This window comes from Scyliorhinus canicula, chromosome 21, assembly GCF_902713615.1.
Source record: "Scyliorhinus canicula chromosome 21, sScyCan1.1, whole genome shotgun sequence".
Taxonomy (NCBI): Eukaryota; Metazoa; Chordata; class Chondrichthyes; order Carcharhiniformes; family Scyliorhinidae; genus Scyliorhinus; species Scyliorhinus canicula.
In genome coordinates, this window is record NC_052166.1 from 45,322,253 (window position 1) to 45,343,378 (window position 21,126).

Here is a 21,126-nt window from a genome sequence, read left to right on the forward strand (position 1 = left end):
CCAAGTTACACCCTTTCTATTACTTCTGAATTGCTATAGGAATGGTACTTGTGTCCTCCACCATTAAAACAGAGGCAAGGTATTGATTTAGCATCTCTGCCATTTCTAATAGTTCCTAGATAAGTAGTTCCTAGCTATTTACAAATATTTATGGATAATACAACAATGGATGGCATTTTCCATCCCTGCCCCCTGTGCAGCGGTGGTGGCCCGTCCGCCCAATATATAACATCCCGCTTTCTTTAAAATGTAATGCCCCTATCAACGTTCCAGTCATTAACCTGGATTTTCCAACCCCACCAGCCACTGGGATCATTCAGTCCTGTCAAAATTCAATGGGCTTTTGGCTGGTCTGTCACATTTGCCGGGAAGGGTCTCGCCACAGTGGGACCTGGCCATTAACTTCTATGAAGAAAAGATTATGGGTGGGATTTCCCAGTCCTGCCAATGGTGACCCCCCCCCCACCCCCCCAGGCAGTGAAGGGTGGGAACAACAGTGACAGCACTGGAAGATCCAGTCGCCAGTCAATGACAGGCTGCCTCTGCTGCCGCAAAATACGCTGTGGCGGGAGTGGAAAACGCTGCCTTATTAATTGACTTTTGGAAATAAACTGAACCCCTTCTTTTTTTTTTTTTTTTTTTTAAATTTAGCGTACCCAATTATTTTTTCCAATTAAGGGGCAATTTAGTGTGGCCAATCCACCTATCCTGCACATCTTTTGGGTTGTGGGGGCGAAACCCACACAGACACGGGGAGAATGTGCAAACTCCACACGGACAGTGACCCAGGGCCGGGATTCGAACCCGGGTCCTCAGCGCCGTAGCACTGAACCCCTTCTTAAGAGTTTTTTATAGCGTGTGTTCTTTTCTGAAATATTAATCACTGTTTCCCATAAGTGGTAAGATGCTGTGCCTCCATCTTGTTGATTTGGCATTGGTTGCTTGTGGTAAACGACTGTAGTGTATAATATGTGTATTGTGGTAAACAGCTACTGTATTATATGTAATGTGGTAAACCACTGCCCGATGGCTCCGCCTCCCCTTGGGCTCGATATAAAGGTGGCTGGTCTCCGAGGCCAAGGGGCTTTCTGTTTAGTTTATTAAAGCCTCAGTTACGTTCACTACTCGTTTTGTGTTCGTTGATGGCATATCATTGCTCATAATGATGCCCTGGCACTGGACGCAGGCAATGTTATTCACGTTGCCCCTGATGTTGCAGTATTCATCGTTGCTAGTGCTAATATCTCCCTCGATATTGATGTTTCCAGTGTTGCTGATTTGTCTTTTCCAGCTCTGATGGAGGTCAAATATGAACACTTTCTCCTCATTTGCTTACCGGTTTGGGTGTCAATTATGCATGACCTCCTGGGCTTCAGCAGCAACTTTTATTGGGCTCCAGGTTTTCATGATTGGATCTTATCCGTGTACACTTTGTCATTTCAACAGTTCAGGTAGCGATGTAGCATGATTTGTGCTGACCCCCTATTTCCTGTGCTTCAGTGAGTTATAGTCTCATTTCCTCCTGGTGACTTGGAGGATGTATTTCGCTTGGCAGCGTAGTCTTTATTTTCTTTCATTCAGCGACACTGCTAATGATTTCATGTCAGTCTGGAGAGGTGTGGATTGAGGTGACAATTAGGTATGGTTTGGGTCTTTGTCACTCGGCATTTCGCTCAGGTTCTTTTGATTGGATGTGTCTTTCCATTAATTTGTTTCCTCAAGGTGATGATGTTGAACCCCTACTGCTCAGCAAATTCCTTTGCTTCGCTGGATCTGAACTGGATGCCATTGTCACATATCAATCTTCCAGGAATCCCTTGCTCAGCAAACAAAACATGTGCTGCTCAGAGATGATTGTTGTGGCTCTTAAGCCTTTCATCGTCCAGATAAAAGTTGTAGTCGGCAAATGTGAGGTATCATTCTTGATTGGTTGTGAATAAATCGGCTCTCACAGTATAGCACAGCCTGGGTGGTACTTCAGTAGCTATCATCTCTTTCTGCTGTGTGTTTCTGTACTTTTGGCATACACTGTACAAAGACACCGTGCTGCAGATTGTTCCATATGTGGGACATTTCTGTCTGCCTGTTAATTAATGTGGTCATCTTTCTCTGTTTGGCGTACCTTCTTTTGTTCCTGGCTATTTTTTCTAGCTATTTACAGATAATTCATTTGCAGGCAATAATAATCTCCCTCTTCCAATTGTCACATTCCTCCCTCAAGATATACTTGGCAGACCCTGCTAGTAACACAATACCCTGAAATCTTTGAACTGCCCCGGTGTGCCCAGCAGAAATCTGCAGTTTATCAAATTAATGTAGCTGAATTTTGGGGCCCAGTGTCAGATGGGCTGACCTCTTTAGGCTTCCAGATTGCTCCCTGGGCCCCCTGGCTAGCTTATAAGAGGCAAGTTGTCGTTTGGTAACACAGAATCTGAGTATGGCTGAAAAAAGACATTTTGTCAAAGCTTTACATCTGGCACTCATCAGGACTATCGCGAGAAAACCAACAACAGGGGAAACTACTTTGTACTGTATGAGAAGCGAGTGCTGATCGGAGAGCAACTGGACTCTGATTGGCGCAACTCCTCGATAAATCAGCACTTTCTTCTCACACGTTGTTGTTTCCCTTAGCATTAGTATCTTGTGATGGTCCTGATGAGTGCAAGATGAAAAGCTTCAACAATACTCAAGAAGCAATTTCGCAGCCACTTCAAGATGAGCATTTAAAAGTGCATATTCAGTGTACATAAAACTTGACATGACTTGAAAGATCCACCCAAAGAACTCAAATGCCCTCTTATTGATTTCCATGCTGCCCATTGGTAGGTAGAATTCATCTATTTAATTCAAGATGCTGCCAGTCCCCCTGGCTGTTGGGAAGATCAGGACTGTACTCACTGTTGTACATGTTATCTAAACGAGCTTGCTGAGCCACTCATCAGGGGCTCGTCCTCAAATGATTTTATGCAAATGCCTCAACATCTGTACCATGTACAATAAATACCTTTGGTGTTGATGATGTGCTGGCACCTTCCACGCTGAGGGCTTAGATGCTCATTTTTCACATTCAGACCCCGGTTCACCGACACTTTAGTGCTGCAGATTGCCTGGTTGCATGTTTTAGCTTTTTAATTTATTTTTGTGCTGATATCATGGGGAATTTTCAAATGTCTACCGAAGCACCCTGACTAAATAGCCTCAGTGACCCAGTCCTTATCCTGCGATCTGAGCTGCTAGCGTCAGCCTTTCATCTGAAGTGCGAATAATTATTTTTTGTGACTCGCCAGTGCTCCTTGATGCTGACCTTTCAGTGATCCGAGATCTGAGCTCAGGCCCTTCAAGGTAAAGCATCATTTTCCAGCCACCAAAGTACCTTGCCTCCCGAAACCTGTGATTTGAACAAACCAGCTCCACATTACGCCTCTGGGGAGAATGTTAATTAGAAATTAAATACTTACAATCTTGAACAAAAATTCTATTTAAAAAAAAATTACAATTGGCCTTAAGTGGGGAATAATGTTTAGTAATAAACGTACACATGTTAAATACCACAAGTAATCTGGTAATGGCCACAGTGAAGGTGGGTCGGACTAATGAAATGAGGCATTTTGTTGTTATTTCAATGCCTGACCTGAGCCTGAGCTTCGGAGGTAATGGTATTATCTCCCCCTTTGATAGCTATATTACTTTAATTAGGCCTGATGGGCTGTGATGGGGAATGCAAATCTAGGTCATTGCATATGTAAATGTGCAGCTGTGGTCTTGCTGAATGCCAGAACACATCAGACAGTGTGTCTCAGCGTCACCAAGCATTAATTCCAACATGGCAGGCAGACATGACTTCAAATAGACACACCCCCTAAGTGTCTCCAGTTAGTGCCAGAAAGAGTGATCGGAATGGTAATAATCTCGAGATCTAGTTATCCAGAAGGATACGGTTCTAAAATGAGAAGTAAGTGGGTGAGTAGCATTCCATCTCTGAATTACCCAGGCTCCAACAGCAAGTTGGCCTATGAGCCTGTTTCTTCTACATAACCTAAAATTATTTCAGACTATTTTCTCACGGCAACCTATATACTGACCTACTGCACTCCATGTTAGACTCACCTTGGAGGTATTCAAGTGAGGGCCTAGATATTTGAGCTATTGTACTCCTGAGAAAGTGAGTTGACCCAGAAAAAAATCTGACTTTTATAATCCAGGTAGAGTATTGGTGTCATGGGCGACAAACAATGGTCCTAAATTTCCTTAGGTTGGGGCCTAAGTGCTCAAGGACATTAGCTCTTCAACCAGAAAAACACTAGCAGGAATTGTTAGAGGGACCTGGGATGAGTGGTACTTGTTCTCTACACATCGCTTCACATGACACAGAGAATGAGGCTGATGAGTAAGTAGGCTTTCCCCTGGTAGGAATCCTTAGGCTCTAGCGTTCATTGTGAATAGTGATCCGGACACTATAATAATAATCTTTATTGTGACAAGTAGGCTTGCATTAACATTGCAATTAAGTTACTGTGAAAATCATCGACTTGCCACACTTGGGCGCCTGTTCGGTTACACTGGGAGAATTCAGAACGTCCAATTCACCGAACAAGCACGTCTTTCAGGACTTGTGGGAGGAAACCGGAGCACCCGGAGGAAACCCAGGCAGACATGGGGAGAACGCGCAGACTCCGCGCAGGACCCAAGCTTGGAATCAAACCTTGCACTCTGGCGCTGTGAAGCAACAGTGCTAACCACTGTTACCGGGAGAACCCAACATAGAGGTCACTTTAAGGAAGGAGGTCAGATCCCACAGGAGGCTGCAATCTGGGGCCTTGGCCCAAAGACACTGCAGCTGACTCTGCATTTATAACACCACACACTAATTTTGTTTTAAAATTATTTTTATTCAGATTTTTATCGAAACAAAATGTTTTACATAACCATTAACAACATTTAACAAAACAAGGTGAACGTTAACATTATATAAAGAAACAAACGCAAGAATATGCAGTGAATGAACATTCCCCCCCCCCCACCCCCGCTGATCACCTTTACTGCTGTCCTAGAAAGTCGAGGACGGCAGCCACCTCCGAGAGAACCCCATCATGGACCCTCTCAAGGCAAACTTTATTTTCTCCAGCTTGAGAAACCCAGCCATGTCACCAACCCAGGTCTCCACATTCGGGGCTTGGGGGCTTCGAGTCCCTCCACATTAAAAGGATCCGTTTCTGGGCTATCAGGGAGGCAAAGGCCAGGACGTCGGTCTCTTTCGCTTCCTGAACTCCCGGATCGTCTGACATACCAAAGATCGCTATCTCTGGACTCGGCACCACCCGCCTGATTAGGACCTTGGACATTGCCTTAACGATTCCCTGCCAGAGTCCTTTGAGAGCCGGACATGCCCAGAACATATGGACATGGTTCGCTGGGCTTCCCGCACATCTCACACATCTATCCTCAACCCCAAAGAACTTGCTCATTCTCGCTGCCGTCATGTTTGCCCGATGGACCACTTTAAACTGAATTCAGCTAAGCCTGGCACATGATGAGAAGGAATTAACCCTGCTCGGGGCATCAGTCCACAGGCCCGCATTCAGCTCCCCGCCTAGCTCCTCCTCCCACTTGCCCTTACGTTCCACCACTGGGGCTTCCTCCGCCTCCTGTAGTTCTTGGCAGTTGTCCGACACCTTCCCCTCCCCTACCCAGGAGCCAGAGACCACCCTATCCTGAATCCTACGTGAGGGTAGCAACAGAAATGTCACCACCTGGTTTTTTAGAAAGTCGCTTACCTGAAGGTATCTGAAGGCATTTCCAGGGGGGCAGATTAAATTTCTCCTCCAGCGCTTTCAAGCTGGGAAAAGTCCCGTCTATGAACAGGTCCCCCATCCTTTTAATACCTGCCCTGTGCCAGCTTTGAAACCCTCTGTCTATCTTGCCCAGAACAAATCTGTGATTGTTGTGTATCGGGGTCCAAACTGAGGCTCCTTCCACCTCCCTGTGCCTTCTCCACTGACCCCAGATCCTTAGTGCCGGCTCCACCACCGGACTTGAGGAGTAGCGGGCCGGCGAGAACGGCAGAGGTGCTGTTACGAGTGCCCCTAAGCTGGTGCCTTTGCATGATGCTGCCTCTAACCGCTCCCATGTCAGCACAGTAGCATTGTGGATAGCACAATCGCTTCACAGCTCCAGGGTCCCAGGTTCGATTCCGGCTTGGGTCACTGTCTGTGCGGAGTCTGCACATCCTCCCCGTGTGTGCGTGGGTTTCCTCCGGGTGCTCCGGTTTCCTCCCACAGTCCAAAGATGTGCAGGTTAGGTGGATTGGCCATGATAAATTGCCCTTAGTGTCCAAAATTGCCCTTAGTGGTGGGTGGGGTTACTGGGTTATGGGGATGGGGTGGAGGTGTTAACCTGTGTAGGGTGCTCTTTCCAGGAGCCGGTGCAGACTCGATGGGCTGAATGGCTTCCTTCTGCACTGTAAATTCTATGTAAATCTATGTATGTCGACCCCTCCCCCAATACCTATTTCCTAATCATGGCTATGTTAGCCGCCCAGTAGTATTTGCCCACACAAATCCCGAAATGCTGTTGTTCACCCGCTTAAAGAAGGACTTGGGGATGAAGATGGGAAGGCACTGGAAGACAAACAAATATCTGAGGAGGACTGTCATCTTCACGGTCTGCACCCTCCCCGCTAGAGAAAGCGGGAGCATGTCCCACCTTTTGAAGTCCCCCTTCCATCTGCTCTACCAGCCTGGATAAGTTAAGCTTGTGGAGGGCATCCCAGTTCCGAGCCACCTGTATGCCTAGGTACAGAAAGCTCTTCTCCACCATCTTCAGCGGCAGCTCTCCCAGTCTCTTCTCCTGCCCTTTAGCTTGGATCACAAGCATCTCGCTTTTCTTCTCGTTTAATTTGTACCCCGAAAAGTTACCGAAGTCCCTCAGAATCTGCATGAACCTCCCCATCCCCTCTAGTGGGTCTGAAATATAGAGGAGCAGATCATCCGCATAGAGCGAGACCCGATGCTCCTGCCCCCCTACCCCCCCTGAACCAACCCCCGCCAGTTCTTTGAAGCCCGCAGCACTATGGTCAACCGCTCTATTGCAAGGGCAAATAATAACGGGGAGAGGGGGCACACCTGCCTCATCCGTCGGTGCAGCCTAAAATACTCCGACCTCACCCTATCCGTGCATACACTTGCTATGGGGGCCTGATAAAGTCGTTTGACCCACCCTATGAATCCATCACCAAATCCAAGCCTACTTAGCGTTTCCCACAGGTACTCCCATTCCACCCGGTCAAAGGCTTTCTCTGCATCCATCGCAGCCACTACTTTTGCCTCCCCTCCTTCTGAGGGCATCATAATAATGTTTAGGAGCGTCCGTACATTGGAGTTCAGTTGCCTGCCCTTAACGAAGCCTGTCTGATCCTCGCCTATCACCCCTGGGACACGGTCCTCTATTCTAGCGGCCAAAATCTTGGCCAGCAGTTTGGCACCTACGTTCAAGAGCGATATCGGTCTGTAGGACCCACATTGTAGCGGATCTTTCTCCCGTTTGAGAATGAGTGAGATTGAGGCCTGTGACATTGTTGGGGGGAGGGTCCCTCTCTCTTTAGCCTCGTTAAAGGTCCTTAGCAGGAGTGGACTCAACAGTTCCGAAAATTTCTTGTAGAATTCTACAGGATAGCCGTCCGGCCCCGGGGCCTTGCCCGACTGCATACTCTCTAGGCCCTTAACAATCTCCTCCAACTCTCTTGGGGAACACCACACACAAATGACTGTAAAGGGCCTTTAGCAGCCAATCCATGTGCTCCCCCAAACCTTGCTCCCCCAGGCAGGCACCCAAATAACCATAATGTCATGGTCACCCATCAGAGGTATTTATGTAACGTATCTCAGATCCCAGATACTGCATCATGTGTGAAGAAGAAGATAAACAGCATGTGCTAATAAGTCACAACTTCACCGATGTAAGCAGTTTCTGAACTCTTACTGCCTGGCAGCAGGGAGCAAGCAATGTGAAATTGAAATTACTTCCCCCTCCCACCAGGACTATTGTGCATTCATTCTACTCATTGAAATATTAACTATTACCGACAAACAATGATTGCTGCAGTGTGTCTTTGACTTGTTTTCACTATTGATCAGTCAGGTGGCAGCTTTCAGTTCTAACCTGGGACAATATAAGAAAGAAGAACAAGACACTTTCATGTTGTTGATTATTGCAGAAGACACTAAAAAGGTGTCTGAGCAAGCAATCTAAGTCTACAACCTCAAGATGTGGCAGCAGTGTTGATTGATTCATTTTGTGGCACAATGCAATAAAGTACAGTGTTGTGAGCTCAGAACCAAATTGAATCAAAATCAATCGAACATTTGGCAATTCTGAACTTTTCCAAATGAGATTCAGAATAACTTTGGTTGCCAATTGTGTCCCTGATCCACGTGTTGGTCCCGTTATATACTGTGAGTGAGTTTTTCATTATGAACAACCCCGGAAAGAAATCTTTCTACTCTAATAAATAAACACACAAGTGGTAGTGTTGTTCTTTTGATTACCTGAGTCCAAATCTGACTAACATCTTTCGCATTTTACAAGTAAATCGGTGAGAGTTAACAGTGTGTACGTGTTCATTGGGATTTGACCGAAAACTGGTCCTTCCATCCATTCACTAACAGCAATTCAATAAAATGTTATCATAGAATTTACAGTGCAGAAGGAGGCCATTCGGCCCATCGAGTCTGTACCAGTCTTTGGAAAGAGCACCCTACGCAAGCCCACACCTCCACCCTATCCCCATAACCCTACCTAACCTTTTTTTTGGACACTAAGGGCAATTGATGATGGCCAATCCACTTAAACTGCACATCTTTGAACTGTGGGAGGAAACCGGAGCACCCGGAGGAAACCCACGCAGCCATGGGGAGAACGTGCAGACTCCACACAGACAGTGACCCAAGCCGGGAATCGAACCTAGGACCCTGGAGCTGTGAAGCAACAGTGCTAACCACAGTGCTACCAAGGGACCGGTCGCTTCTTTTCAAAATGTTTTGCCTCCATTGATATGCTTCTTTATTGAGAATGTGGGAGAGATATTCCGTGAAAAATATTCATCCTGTGGGCTGACCAATAACTTTTCATTCGCTCACTTAGCAATATGCTTGAGTCACTTGTATTTATGCTGCTCTGAGTTGGGATGCAGTCGGTGTAAAGATATAAACTGTTATATTACACAGCAGCTAAAGGCTGTGGGATACAAAAACCAATACAAAGTTATTGTAATGGTCAGCCTGTGATTAATAAATGCCAAACTTCTGAAATTATCATCGGTAGAAAATCCAACCATATCTCATTTGGACCAGAGTAGGTAATTCAGGCTGTGGGGCGTGCCAATTTTATAGCACACTAGAGGTTTCAAAATCACAGGAGCCTGCTTTTAAGGTGATAGAATGTTTATTTCATTTATTACTTGAACCACATAACAGGCAGAAGACGAAACCACTGAGGTTTGAAATTCTCATGTGTACAGTGAAATATATTACTGTAACAACAATTGTCATGTTTATTGTGCGAATTATATTGATGATTTACACAATCCACTCCAATAACTAACATTGTTTATGGAGCCCATCAAAATTTACTTTTATTTGAGGTTTCCAACTGATCAAGCTTTCACAGCAACATATTTTCCAGCAGCACCGAGCAAGGGTTGTAATGCTTCTAACGCCAAATCATCTGTGAGCTCAATTGATTTATGCGCATCACCTCCTGAATAGGCAGGTCACACGTCACAGTCCCTGCGCGCAAAATCCAGGGCGGATGAATATTTAGCCCTCAGTCTCAAGTGGTTGATGGAAAACCATTTACTCTTATCGCATGTGTGATTGCTTGTTCTCAATAGTGTTTGGTATCTGTATTGACCATGTGGTGATAGCATGATTGGTTTTAGTTTGTAATGGATCTTTTTGCAACTCATGGCGGTGAGGTGTATTCTGAACACCTACAATCATTCTGTGTGGAAGCCTCCATGGTGACACTTTATGAATAACAATTAGGCTATTTTAGGTCTCGGAAGTGAGAGGTTATTTTTAATCCCGTATGCAACCACACTGGATCAGTCTCCACGGGGTTTTGTTTATCTCGCAACTCTGTTAAAAATAAATAAATGAGACATCGTTTGACATTTGCCTCCATGTAAAATTAGCCATCACATCAATCTTCACAATCTGAATACTGAAACACACTAGGACTCCTCATTGGAGGTCCTGTGGGAAATTGTGTGCCAGTTCCATCATCAACTGCTTAGAAGTAAAGGGTGAGGAGCATTTTTCTACTTTCACACTTCCAACGAGGAGCCTTGCCCCCTGAACGTGTCCAACAGAATTTAGGTGTGCACATCTCTGATCAGAAAATAATGTGCCTGACTTTCCCAATGGGTGAGTCTCCTCATAGATCAGAATCATCTTAAATGACGGACTGATCTTCCTGGTTTTATTGGCCTTTATGTGACAGTTTCCTTCCCCTTATATGATAACACGTTTCCAACAATCAGTCAACTAAGAACCTATTATTTATACAGTAACGATATGTATGTGACATGATGGTGTCAATATGACATTTTATGGTCTTGACACTACGTGCAGATCACATCAAATAATTCTTCAGATAAATGGCTGCCTGGGGTCGCTGGGTTTTGAGCAATGTATGGAAGAAGGTTTAATGGACCAAAGAAGGTTAATTCAAAAGGAAATGAACCCATTTCTAGTCTGTTTTACTGATGCTTGAAATTTTGTAAACATCCGTGCCAATTATTTTCTTTTCACTTACCAAGCACCACTGGGCATTCCCTATCTGAAAGAAAGAGCAGACCATCAAAGGGATTCCAGGCAAATGGGACTACACAAGAGAATTCCTACAGTGCAGAAGGTGGCCATTCGGTACATTGATCCTGCTCTGACCTTCTGAAAGAGCACCCTATCTGGACCCAATCCCCCACCATATCCCTGTAACCCCACCTAAATTTTGGAAAACAAAGGGGAAATTTAGCAAGGCCAATCCACCTAACCTGCACATCTTTGGACTGTGGGAGGAAACCGGAGCACCCGGAGGAAACCCACGCAGACATAGGAAGAATGTGAAAACTTCACACAGTCACCGGAGGTCACAATCGAACCTAGGTCCCTGGCGCTGTGCAGCAGCAGTGCTAACCACTGTGCCACCATGCCATCCACATGCCTCATGTTGGAAGATGATTAGTGCATGTGAAGGCCCTCAACTCTGAACATAGACCTGCTAGTGCAGATGTCAGTGAACCCGATCAGGACGTGCCATGTTTTATGTAGTGCTGCACAAAATAAGGCAGCAACTCTTGTTTGGCCCCATCACGCAAAATGTTGCCAGCATATTCACAGCTGTCTGACAATGACTATGAAAACAGTTTTCACAGGATCAACAGAAAGCTCAGATACAGAATTATGTTATATGCCACAAGCAACGGAGACCTGGCAGAGCCAGTGACTGACTCCCAAACGTGCTGTTATGGGGGTGCTGCTGTGGACCGCCACAAAAGTTCAATCTTTGTAAGCAGCTTGTTCAGTTATACCTCCAGCAGCCATCAGACAGGGACAGTTTGCCCAGCTGCTCTGTCGCTTGCTGGCAAGTAGGCTCTCCTTCCCCATAATCTGCTCCTTCGGTCTTGGCAATGCCTCCTGATTGACTGAGGAATATGTGAGGCTTTTCATTGTAGTATTTCCCTTTAATTGCTCCCATCAATTTAAATTTGACTTGCAACACCATTTCCTACCTTTACCTATTCTTCCCACATGTCTCAAATCTGCTCTTTAATCTGTTAATTTGATGAGCCATGTATTATTTAATAGCACACATGAAGACCCCCCCCCCCCCCCCCCCCCCCCCCCACGGCAGCATGGCACAGTGCTGTCTAATGCACTGTCCTCAGATCCACGGCTGATATGATAAAACTCAGTGCGCAGAGTATCATAGAACAGAATCACAGAATCCCTACAGCGCAGAAGGATGCCATTCGGCCCATCGAGTCTGCACTGGCCCTTGGAAATAGCATCGTACTTCAGCCCACTCCTCCACCCTATCCCCGTAACCCAGTAACCTCACCTAATCTTTATTTGACACGAAGGGGAAATTTAGCATGGCCGATCCACCTAACCTGCACATTTTTGGACTTTTTCGGTGCAATTCAATTCTACAGTGAGCATTGTACTTCCTAATTGAGCCCATAGTGGGAGAACCTTAATTACTTTGATAGTTAAATACTCACATTTGTGAAACTTAAATCAGACTCTTTCGCAAATGGTTCACAAACCACAATCTGAGTATAAAAGGGAATTTGAGAATGTTTATTCATCAAGGTTTCTGAGGAAGTCCCCTTGTCGGTGAATATAATGATGTGAGAACTTGTTTTTTTCTTTTGAATAGAGGCATACCCCAACATACGACTATCATAGCAGTCTGGCAGATTTCCAGATAGTGAAGAAAATAGGCCGGGGGCAATTCAGTGAAGTGTATCGAGCAACTTATCTTCATAATGGAAAAGCAGTGGCATTAAAAAAAGTTCAGGTAAGAGAATTTGCATCTTAATATTTTGTTAATATTAGCTGCTTACAGTGTTATAAAGGAGCTAGTGAATTTCTATGAGATAACGCGGCAGCCAAGGGCTGTATAATATGTACAGGAGATTTCCTCCCCGTATAATAATAATTGTTTCTTTTAGAAATGAATTGACTGCTGCATTACACAACTCATGCACGCCAAATCTACCCGTATTTCAGAAGTTTGAAAAAAAATGAGAAAAATGGAAGCCTCTCTTTCTCCCAGGACAGTTCGGTTATGCATTAGTACAGTCAACAGAGCATTTTGCTTACATAGGTGCAAACAGTTTGATAGTTTTTTTTAGAACACAGATTGCGCTCACTGTGGTATTTCACTATTAGCCAGCAAAACCCATGGAGGATATGGCCGGGGGGGGGGGGGGTGGGGGGGGTGGAATACCTCACCAGTCAGCGTTCATCAGTCATCACAACCAGCCATCCAAATTCTCTCTACACTGTCAGCAGCAGCTCTGTGGGAGGCTCTGAACTTACTATTTCACCAGTACTTCCACATAGGGGCTTGAATATATTTAATAGCACATGCTTAGGTGGGCACTATACAAAAATGTCACACGCGTTGCATCATTCTGTCACAATAAAAACATCGGGCTGAATTTTGCCGTTGGCTTCAGGATCCTGACAGAGGCGAAAAGGAAAGTCCCGAGTCCACACTTGTCAAATGTGGGACTGACCCGGCGACTTTAGCATTGGCGGGCTCCCAATTGGCGCCTCCCGAACCACTGCCCAATGAAGATGGCGCGCAGGCTCCTGATGTGGGCAGTCCGACCAGAGGGCCAGCAGCTCTGAAGCATCAACAGGAGAGGTGGGCGCTGCTGGGACAAGTTGGGAATCTCAGGGTACCTCATCATGGAGGTGTCCTTGGATGGATATTTGAAAATTACAATTTAAAATGACTGATGGTGGAAATTCAATTGGGGGTGAGGGGATTATTGGGGCCTCTCAGGCTGCCTTTTACGGCACTGCCCCCCTCCCCCTTTGGGACATGAAGCCTGTGGCTCGGATAGCCCCCAGGGCTGTTGAAGTGAGATGCCTCCATAAAGATGGTGGCCTCCCAACCTGGCTTGGGGGGGGGGGGGGGGGGGGGGGGGGGCAGCTGATCCGCCTTGCAGTTGCATACCTGTGGGTCGCTGGGAAACTTCCTGGAATTAACTAACAACAGTAGGAAGCTTCTTATTACAATAGCTGCACTGCCAACTATTTTCATACAATTAGATGTCTGTTTGATTGTCTTTTTCAGGTATTTGAAATGATGGATGCAAAAGCAAGGCAAGACTGCATCAATGAGATTGACCTTTTAAAGGTAATTGTGTTAAGATCCTGGAATTGGAATTGCTTATCATGGAATGTTTTCCTTATGCACAGAAGTCTTTGATATTAGTACATTTTACGAGGTGTTGGACATCAGTTCATTACTCAATTGGAGTAGGATGCGGGATTCTGTGATCCTGAGGCTAAGTGTTGACCCCGTCGGAAAAGCCGTCTCATTTCTCGACGGATTCAACACAGCCTCAGGATCAGCAATTCTGGCCTCTAAAGGGGGCCAGCACGGCACTGGAGCGGTTCATGCTGCTCCAGCTGCTGATCCCGGCGTCAAATGGGCACCGCGGGATACGCGCAAGCGCAGTGGCTTCCTTCAATGCACCGGCCCTGACGCAACATGGCGCAGGACTACAGGGGCTGGCGCGGAGGAAAGGAGGCCCCCAGCCAGAGAGATGGGCCCGCCGATTGGTGGGTCCCGATCACGGGCCAGGCCACACGGAGCCCCCCCCCCCCCGGGTTGGACACCCCCTCCCCCCTACAGGCCCCCCCCCCCCCCCCCCCCCCCCCGGGGTTGGACACCCCCTCCCCCCTACAGGCCCCCCCCCGACCCTTCCATGCCGAGTTCCCGCCGGCTGAGAGCAGGTGTGGACGGTGCCAGCGGGACTCGGCTTTTTTACGATGGCCACTTGGCCCATCCCGGGCCAAGAATCGACGGGCCGGACGCGTCGAGCTGCCCTGACCAGCGCCGTACCAAACACACAGGCGCCAAGGTTGGCGATTCTCGCTCTGCGGAGAATTGCATGCCGGCATCGGGGCGGCGTGGCGTGATTCGCGCTGGTCGCGGGGATTCTCCGACCCGGCCCCAGGCTGAGAGAACCCCGCCCATGATTCCAGGGTCAGTGAAAACAACTTTCATTCTTTCAAGGTCATTTATGAACCAGTTCAATTTTATTGACTTTACCTGATCATTTATCAACCCATAGATGACCACAGATTAATAATCCAGTCGCACTTTATTAACATTGCTGCACCTTTAACTCACCTGTTTACTAAAGTTTAATAAGAATATCATAGAGTCTGAGTGGACCAAAGGCTGTGAAGCTCGGTGTTAACGGGCCGAAAGAAATTAACAAATAACTCTCTGCATATTTCCTGGAGCTCTAAGGCTGGATGCACAAGCTGCAAACTTCCTTCAACTTTTAACAGAAATGCAGCTGTGAAACTCTGCCGATAGGAAACTCACTGTGGGCCAGATGGGGTGCCAGTCTGTTCCCCAAAGTGGTACACTTCACTCAGCAGCCTGGCTGAGAGCTGATGAAATTCCTTTCACATATGTTGGCAGCTTTAAGTGTCCCACTACCATCTGGGGCTCTCAACATGTTGATGAAAGCCGCCTGGGCCAAGCTGCTTAACTGTTACACCAGCCGATTATCAGACATGGTTATTAGAAAAAAATCCAAGATCTCTTTATCAACTACATTGTCTCATTCTGCTCCGCTGGTCACACTCTCTCCTCTGGATCGTCAAAGCTCCCTCCCAAGGACATAAGCACATAATCTTGGCTCAAACTGAATTTGTGCCATGTTGTGTTCGGTGTCGTTTTCACCTTTGACAGAGGTGGAAAACTGACTGGTGTCCCAGATCATTATGCGCCCCATCGAAGAGAAGGTAAATAGGGCAGGATGTGTGGAACAGGTGGCCAACCTGCTAACCCAGGTCTTCAACCCCAATCTTCATTGAATATCTTTCTGATCAACTTTAAACCACAAAGGCTCCATCTTCCCGGTAGGGCTGTCAGCCCGACTGGTCTGGAATTGAAGGTCGATCCCCTGAACACTATTGTGTGCAACCTTGGAGACAAATCATTGGGACAGGAAAAAAGATTGGAATTTTTTTCAATTTTCTTTGAACATTCCTCTTTACCAGGAATAAAATATTGAAAATGGAAAAAAACAACTTTTGGCTGACACTTAAGCATAATCCAATTGGGCAATAAGTCGTTTTGCTTTCCAATTGGATTAGGAAGGCAGACCATCACAAGGCTGACAAATGGCTGGAGCGCAGGGGCAAGTCACGTGATGAAACCTCCAGGAAGACGTTTAATCACCATTGATAACCCTGCTTTTCAAATGACTGTAAAAGCATATACGCCTGAAGTTTACCTGACCAATTCATATCCCTCTACCAAATACACACTGGCTGGTCAATTATTTGTTTGCTGGTTATGACCAATTGTTGTGCATTAATCTTCTGCTGGTTACCAGTGGTTAGATTTCAATTCTAAGTCATTAATTGCGAAGTGCTTTGGATTGTCCTAAGACCACAGAAGGTGCTCTGGCCATGCAATATTTTCATATTCAGATTCTGATGCTCCTATTGTGTATCCTTAAATGATCCATCTCAGCCCCTGGCTCTCCACCCATCGAAACCTTTCAACTTTGCGCTGGAAGCCCCTCATTTGATGATATTTTCTCTGAAACATGCCGGGAGTAGGCACATTGGGATTTTCTTTCCCTGAAGTGAAGATCTCATCAGGATGAGCAAGAAGCTCGGAGGAGAAGTGTAGTGTTCCTCATGAGAGAGATGGACATAAACGGTTCCTATAGCCAGTTACAGGATAACGTTGGAAGCAGGTCACCTTGAGTCTCACAGGTGAAAAATGGTGCGTTCGGTTGAGGAGGAGCTATCGAGCGAAAGTTACGTTTCAGCGTTCGGCACCGGCCGTGGCAGTTATGCTGTGAGCTTTACTTCTATCCGGTTGCATTTGCAGTCCCGTAGTGATCGTGTTGATTGCACATTTCAGAGTGATCTCGGTTTACGGTTCGCGATACCCTGGTTCAGTTTAGTCCATGTGCCAGGATGTGTTAACTTACCTGCCTGATTCATGCATCGAATTGTACTGCTCAGCAGAAAACAGCAGAAGAGCCCATCAGGACTTTTCATGTTACCAGCCTGATACAAATCTCTACTTACCACAGCCCAAGGCAACAGTGAGGGCTGTAGGGGATGTGTTTGAATTGCAGGTAATGCGAGATATCACTGTGAAATTGTCCTGTGAGTTGCTACACCATATAGACTTAAAGTTTGCAGTTTGAATTCCTGGTCTGTGCTGAGCTTACCAGTAAAGCCAATGGTAGTGGGCCTGCGATTAGCTTTAGCACCATAGGTTAGGGTGAGTAAAGATGGATAATGATCCATTCCTCATTGATAGTCAACATTGCCAGCAACAGGACACCAGGCGAAGACTGGGATATTCCAGCTGTGATGCTCAATCAAATATTTGAGCAGAATCGGACAATGCTCTTGTGTGAGGGACTAAAGGGAAGCCCGGGTCTGCTGAACAATAAGCTGGCAAGATGTTGGCACCTGTGGAAAACAGAAGGAGGGGAGAAAACTGGAGAGAACAATCTCCACAATGCTCAACTATAAATCCAATTAAATTTAACAGCTGGAAGGTTGGATAAATGCAACATTTATGCAACCTTTACAGTCCTCCCGTTCTCTGAATTAATTTGCAGAACACAGACTTTGATCACCCAGATTAAATGAGGACTGTGTTTACATCCCGTGTTCTATGAAATGGAAGAAGCAGTGCTTTAGTTGCTGTTTCAGAAACTGCATTTCCCAATCCCCGTCTGAAGTGGAATTGAACCAAGTAAATTCAAGAGCCAGATACTGTGATGGCTGCGTGAAATGAATAAGATCAAACATGGAGAGGGAGACAGAGGAGTAGATATTTCTCTTCAACTTCAGGTTGTACCAAGTTGGTGAGGGTGGAACCAGACACACACAGAGCTCATATTGGGGCAGGTTTAGCACACTGGGCTAAATTGCTGGCTTTTAAAGCAGACCAAGGCAGGCCAGCAGCACGGTTCAATTCCCGTACCAGCCTCCCCGAACAGGCGCCGGAATGTGGCGACTAGGGGCTTTTCACAGTAACTTCATTGAAGCCTACTCATGACAATAAGCAATTTTCATTTCATTTAATAATAATAATCGCTATTATCACAAGTAGGCTTCAATGAAGTTACTGTGAAAAGCCCTAGTCGCCACATTCCGGCACCTGTTCGGGGAGGCCGGTACGGGAATTGAACCCGCGTCGCTGGCCTTGTTCTGCATTACAAGCATTACTAGTCTGCTGTTTAGCCCACTGTGCTAAACCAGCTCTTAATAAAGTGTCATTTCCTGACCGGGAAGCCTCATGGGGAGGCATTGGCTCATGGAGAGGCATTGCCACTGGACTAGTCATCAAAGACCAAGAGCAAGACCTGTGGATCTGGGTTCAAATCCTCCCGAGGTAGATGGTGAAATTTGAATTCAATAAAATAACCCGGAATTAATCGTCAAGGTGACCATGAAACCATTGCCGATTGTGGTAAAATCCTGTCTGGTTCACTCATGTCCTTTAGGGAAGAAAATCTTCCATCCTTACCTGCATGTGACTCCAGATCCACAGCAGTTTGGTTGACTCTCAAATATCATCTGAAATGGAGGGCAGTTAGGGACGGGCACTAAATGCTTGGCCCAGCCAGCGATGCCCACATCCTGTAAATGAATTTTTAAAAATGATTTAAAGTTTGTGAGCAGCTTGTGTCCAATTTTAAGTTCCATTTGGACAGTGGGCTGTTGTTTGTGGAACCAAGGACCTATAATTTGTAATTGTGATGACCTACAGAAGAATGTTTTTGTGAAATGTACTTTTATTGAAGTTTTCAAATTTTTACAATTATTGCATCCAAACAAAAGAAAACGTGAGAAAAACCATAGTTGGCAATGCAAAACAGGTACAGCAGACTGGAGTTGTCACAAACATGGGAACAGATAAGACCGGATGAGTCGGGGATAATATCTCCAACATAGTCCCTCCACGGATACTAGATCTGTCTGCACCAGAGCAGGATACAGTCAACAGCACAGAGTTACATCATACACATAGCTTCAAAGGAAAGTAACAGAGGAACCATAAAATCTGAGGACCCGGAGCTAAGGGGTAAGGACACTGACACCCACAACACAGTCAAACTCTCTACCAGGCCCAGGACAGAGCAGGCAGCCATCATAGAACTACAAGACTACAAGGAGAGGACCAGCCACAAGTCCAAGGAAATCTCAGGCCTCTGACCTCAAGCCCAGAGTCTCCCATAGAAAATTAAGAAAAGAGCAGAGAATAAGGAGCAAAGGCCCAATCCACCACACCCATCCTCTGGGTCCCAGGTCCAAAGAATGTACAGGCTGCTGGACCATCAAGCAAAGTCACATCCCCTAAGGAGACACCAGAATATCCATCAGTTCCGAGGTTAAGAAGGATATCACCAGATCCCAGCCAGAAGGGGGAAACCCCATCCAAAAGAGGAGGGGCCGTCAGGGCACCCTCCGAGGGGGTGAGCCCACCTCACCCCAGCACCAGCAAACCCACTCCACAACCAGGACCACTTGGGTAAAAGGAGTGGGGCTGCCATAAAACCATTTCTCAAGCAGGACCACTCCATTACCATAGCTCTGAGACCCTCCATCTTAGCATGTCCACAAGTAGCTCGGGAGAAATCCAAGTAAAAAGTGAGGGATACAATAGCAGCCACACCTCCAGGGCCTCTCAGAAGGAAGAAAAAAGAGAAAGAGAAAGAACTATCAGAACTAATCGCTCGGATAACCGAGCTACTGCTTGAGACATTCCAAATGGACAAGAACCTACCAACTAACCACAGGGGATGGGGGGGGGGGGGGGGGGGGGGGGGGGTCTTCACTCCTACCCTGAGGGAGAAAAAGGATAACTCTGAGGCACAATGCTTGGTCTCTCCCAAAATGATTGCCCACCCGGGTGCCCAATAGAGCCACACCAGGCTCTGTCTCCGGCTGCCAGAGAGAGGGAGCACCCACATTCCTTGGGAACACCACGGTACCGACCACAGCGCTGGGCCTGTCCTAGCCCAGCATCGTCACTAAAGAAAACTCAGGCGAACCTGGCCCAGGAACCTTTACGCAGCCCCAACCCTTACACCCCACCGAGGTACCAACCCAGTCCTAATCAGGACAAGGTTCAGCTTCCTCCTCCACCCCTAACCCAACGTTAAAAGACATTCAACTTGGTCCCAGCCAATGGAGAAAACCAGCACCTCGGAAGAACTATCATCTTTGTGGGTGCTCTGGGGGTGAATATCATTTGCCCCCCCCCCCCCCCTCCCCATCCATCCCACAAACTCTCCCCCCCCCCCAACCCCAGGGGTCACAAACAGATATATCAAGAAGAGAAGACCCCCCCCCCCCCCACCCCAGAGAGGGACACCCAACCGGATCACAGGATCTACTGTCACATGAAGGATACTCTCGGCCACCCTCATTCTCAGTGAAGATCCAACAGCCAGAGAGGAGACCTATATCAGGACAAAAGACTGATTTAACCCAAAGGCAGAGTCAAATATAACCCTTGTCAGGAATACATGCAGTCTAAAGAGAAAAAAACACAGATGCTCTGAATCCAAATTAAAAGAAAAAGTATGAAAAGAAAAACTGGTTAGCTCTAACTGGGGGGAACCTTCCTTGACCATAGCAAGGGCAAATTAACCGACCAACTCCAACCTCACCCCTCACCCTGCTCCGGTTACACTCATCTTCCTTCTTAGTTAGACAAGGAGGAGACAACAAAAGCACTCCCTCCATCCACCCCAAGGATTGTCAGACAACATAAGGCCCAAAAACATTTAGGATACAGTCTCTGCACAAATCCCGCATTCAACATTCAGCTTAACATGATAGAAACTTGTTAAATCAGGATAAGCAATCGTGCAGGCCAGAACACCCAAATTATTCACTTCCCTGTAAACAGAAATAATTGACAACATCAAGCAGACAACAACATGATCAACAAGGAGCAAAGTCCAGGATATTTTTTTTTTTTTTAAATAAATTTAGAGTACCCAATTATTTTTTCCAATTAAGGGGCAATTTAGAATGGCCAATCTACCTATCCTGCACATCTTTGGGTTGTGGGGGTGAAACCCACGCAGACACGGGGAGAATGTGTAAACTCCACACGGACAGTGACCCAGGGCCGGGATTCAAACCCGGGTCCTCAGCGCCGTAGGCAGCAATGCTAACCACTACGCCACCGTGCTGCCCCAAGCCCAGGATATTAACCGCGATGCAGAAATGTAAGGCGGTCCTCAGGATTAAGGCTTCCTCACTGGCGCAGAAAGAAAGCCAAAATCAAGGATGAGGCAAGATCAGGATCAGGATC

At 46.5% G+C, this 21,126-nt stretch overlaps 1 protein-coding gene across 5 annotated transcripts in view; it reads left to right on the forward strand.

Annotated features, from left to right (window-relative positions):
- LOC119955497 (serine/threonine-protein kinase Nek6-like) overlaps window positions 1-21,126 on the forward strand; it is a 373,379-nt gene that overhangs the window by 201,385 nt on the left and 150,868 nt on the right. For all 5 annotated transcript variants that reach the window (XM_038781740.1, XM_038781738.1, XM_038781735.1 and 2 more), the window contains exons 3-4: window positions 12,439-12,579; window positions 13,870-13,932. In XM_038781740.1, the coding sequence (XP_038637668.1) occupies window positions 12,439-12,579; window positions 13,870-13,932 (204 nt within the window). The remainder of the gene's footprint in view (window positions 1-12,438; window positions 12,580-13,869; window positions 13,933-21,126) is intronic.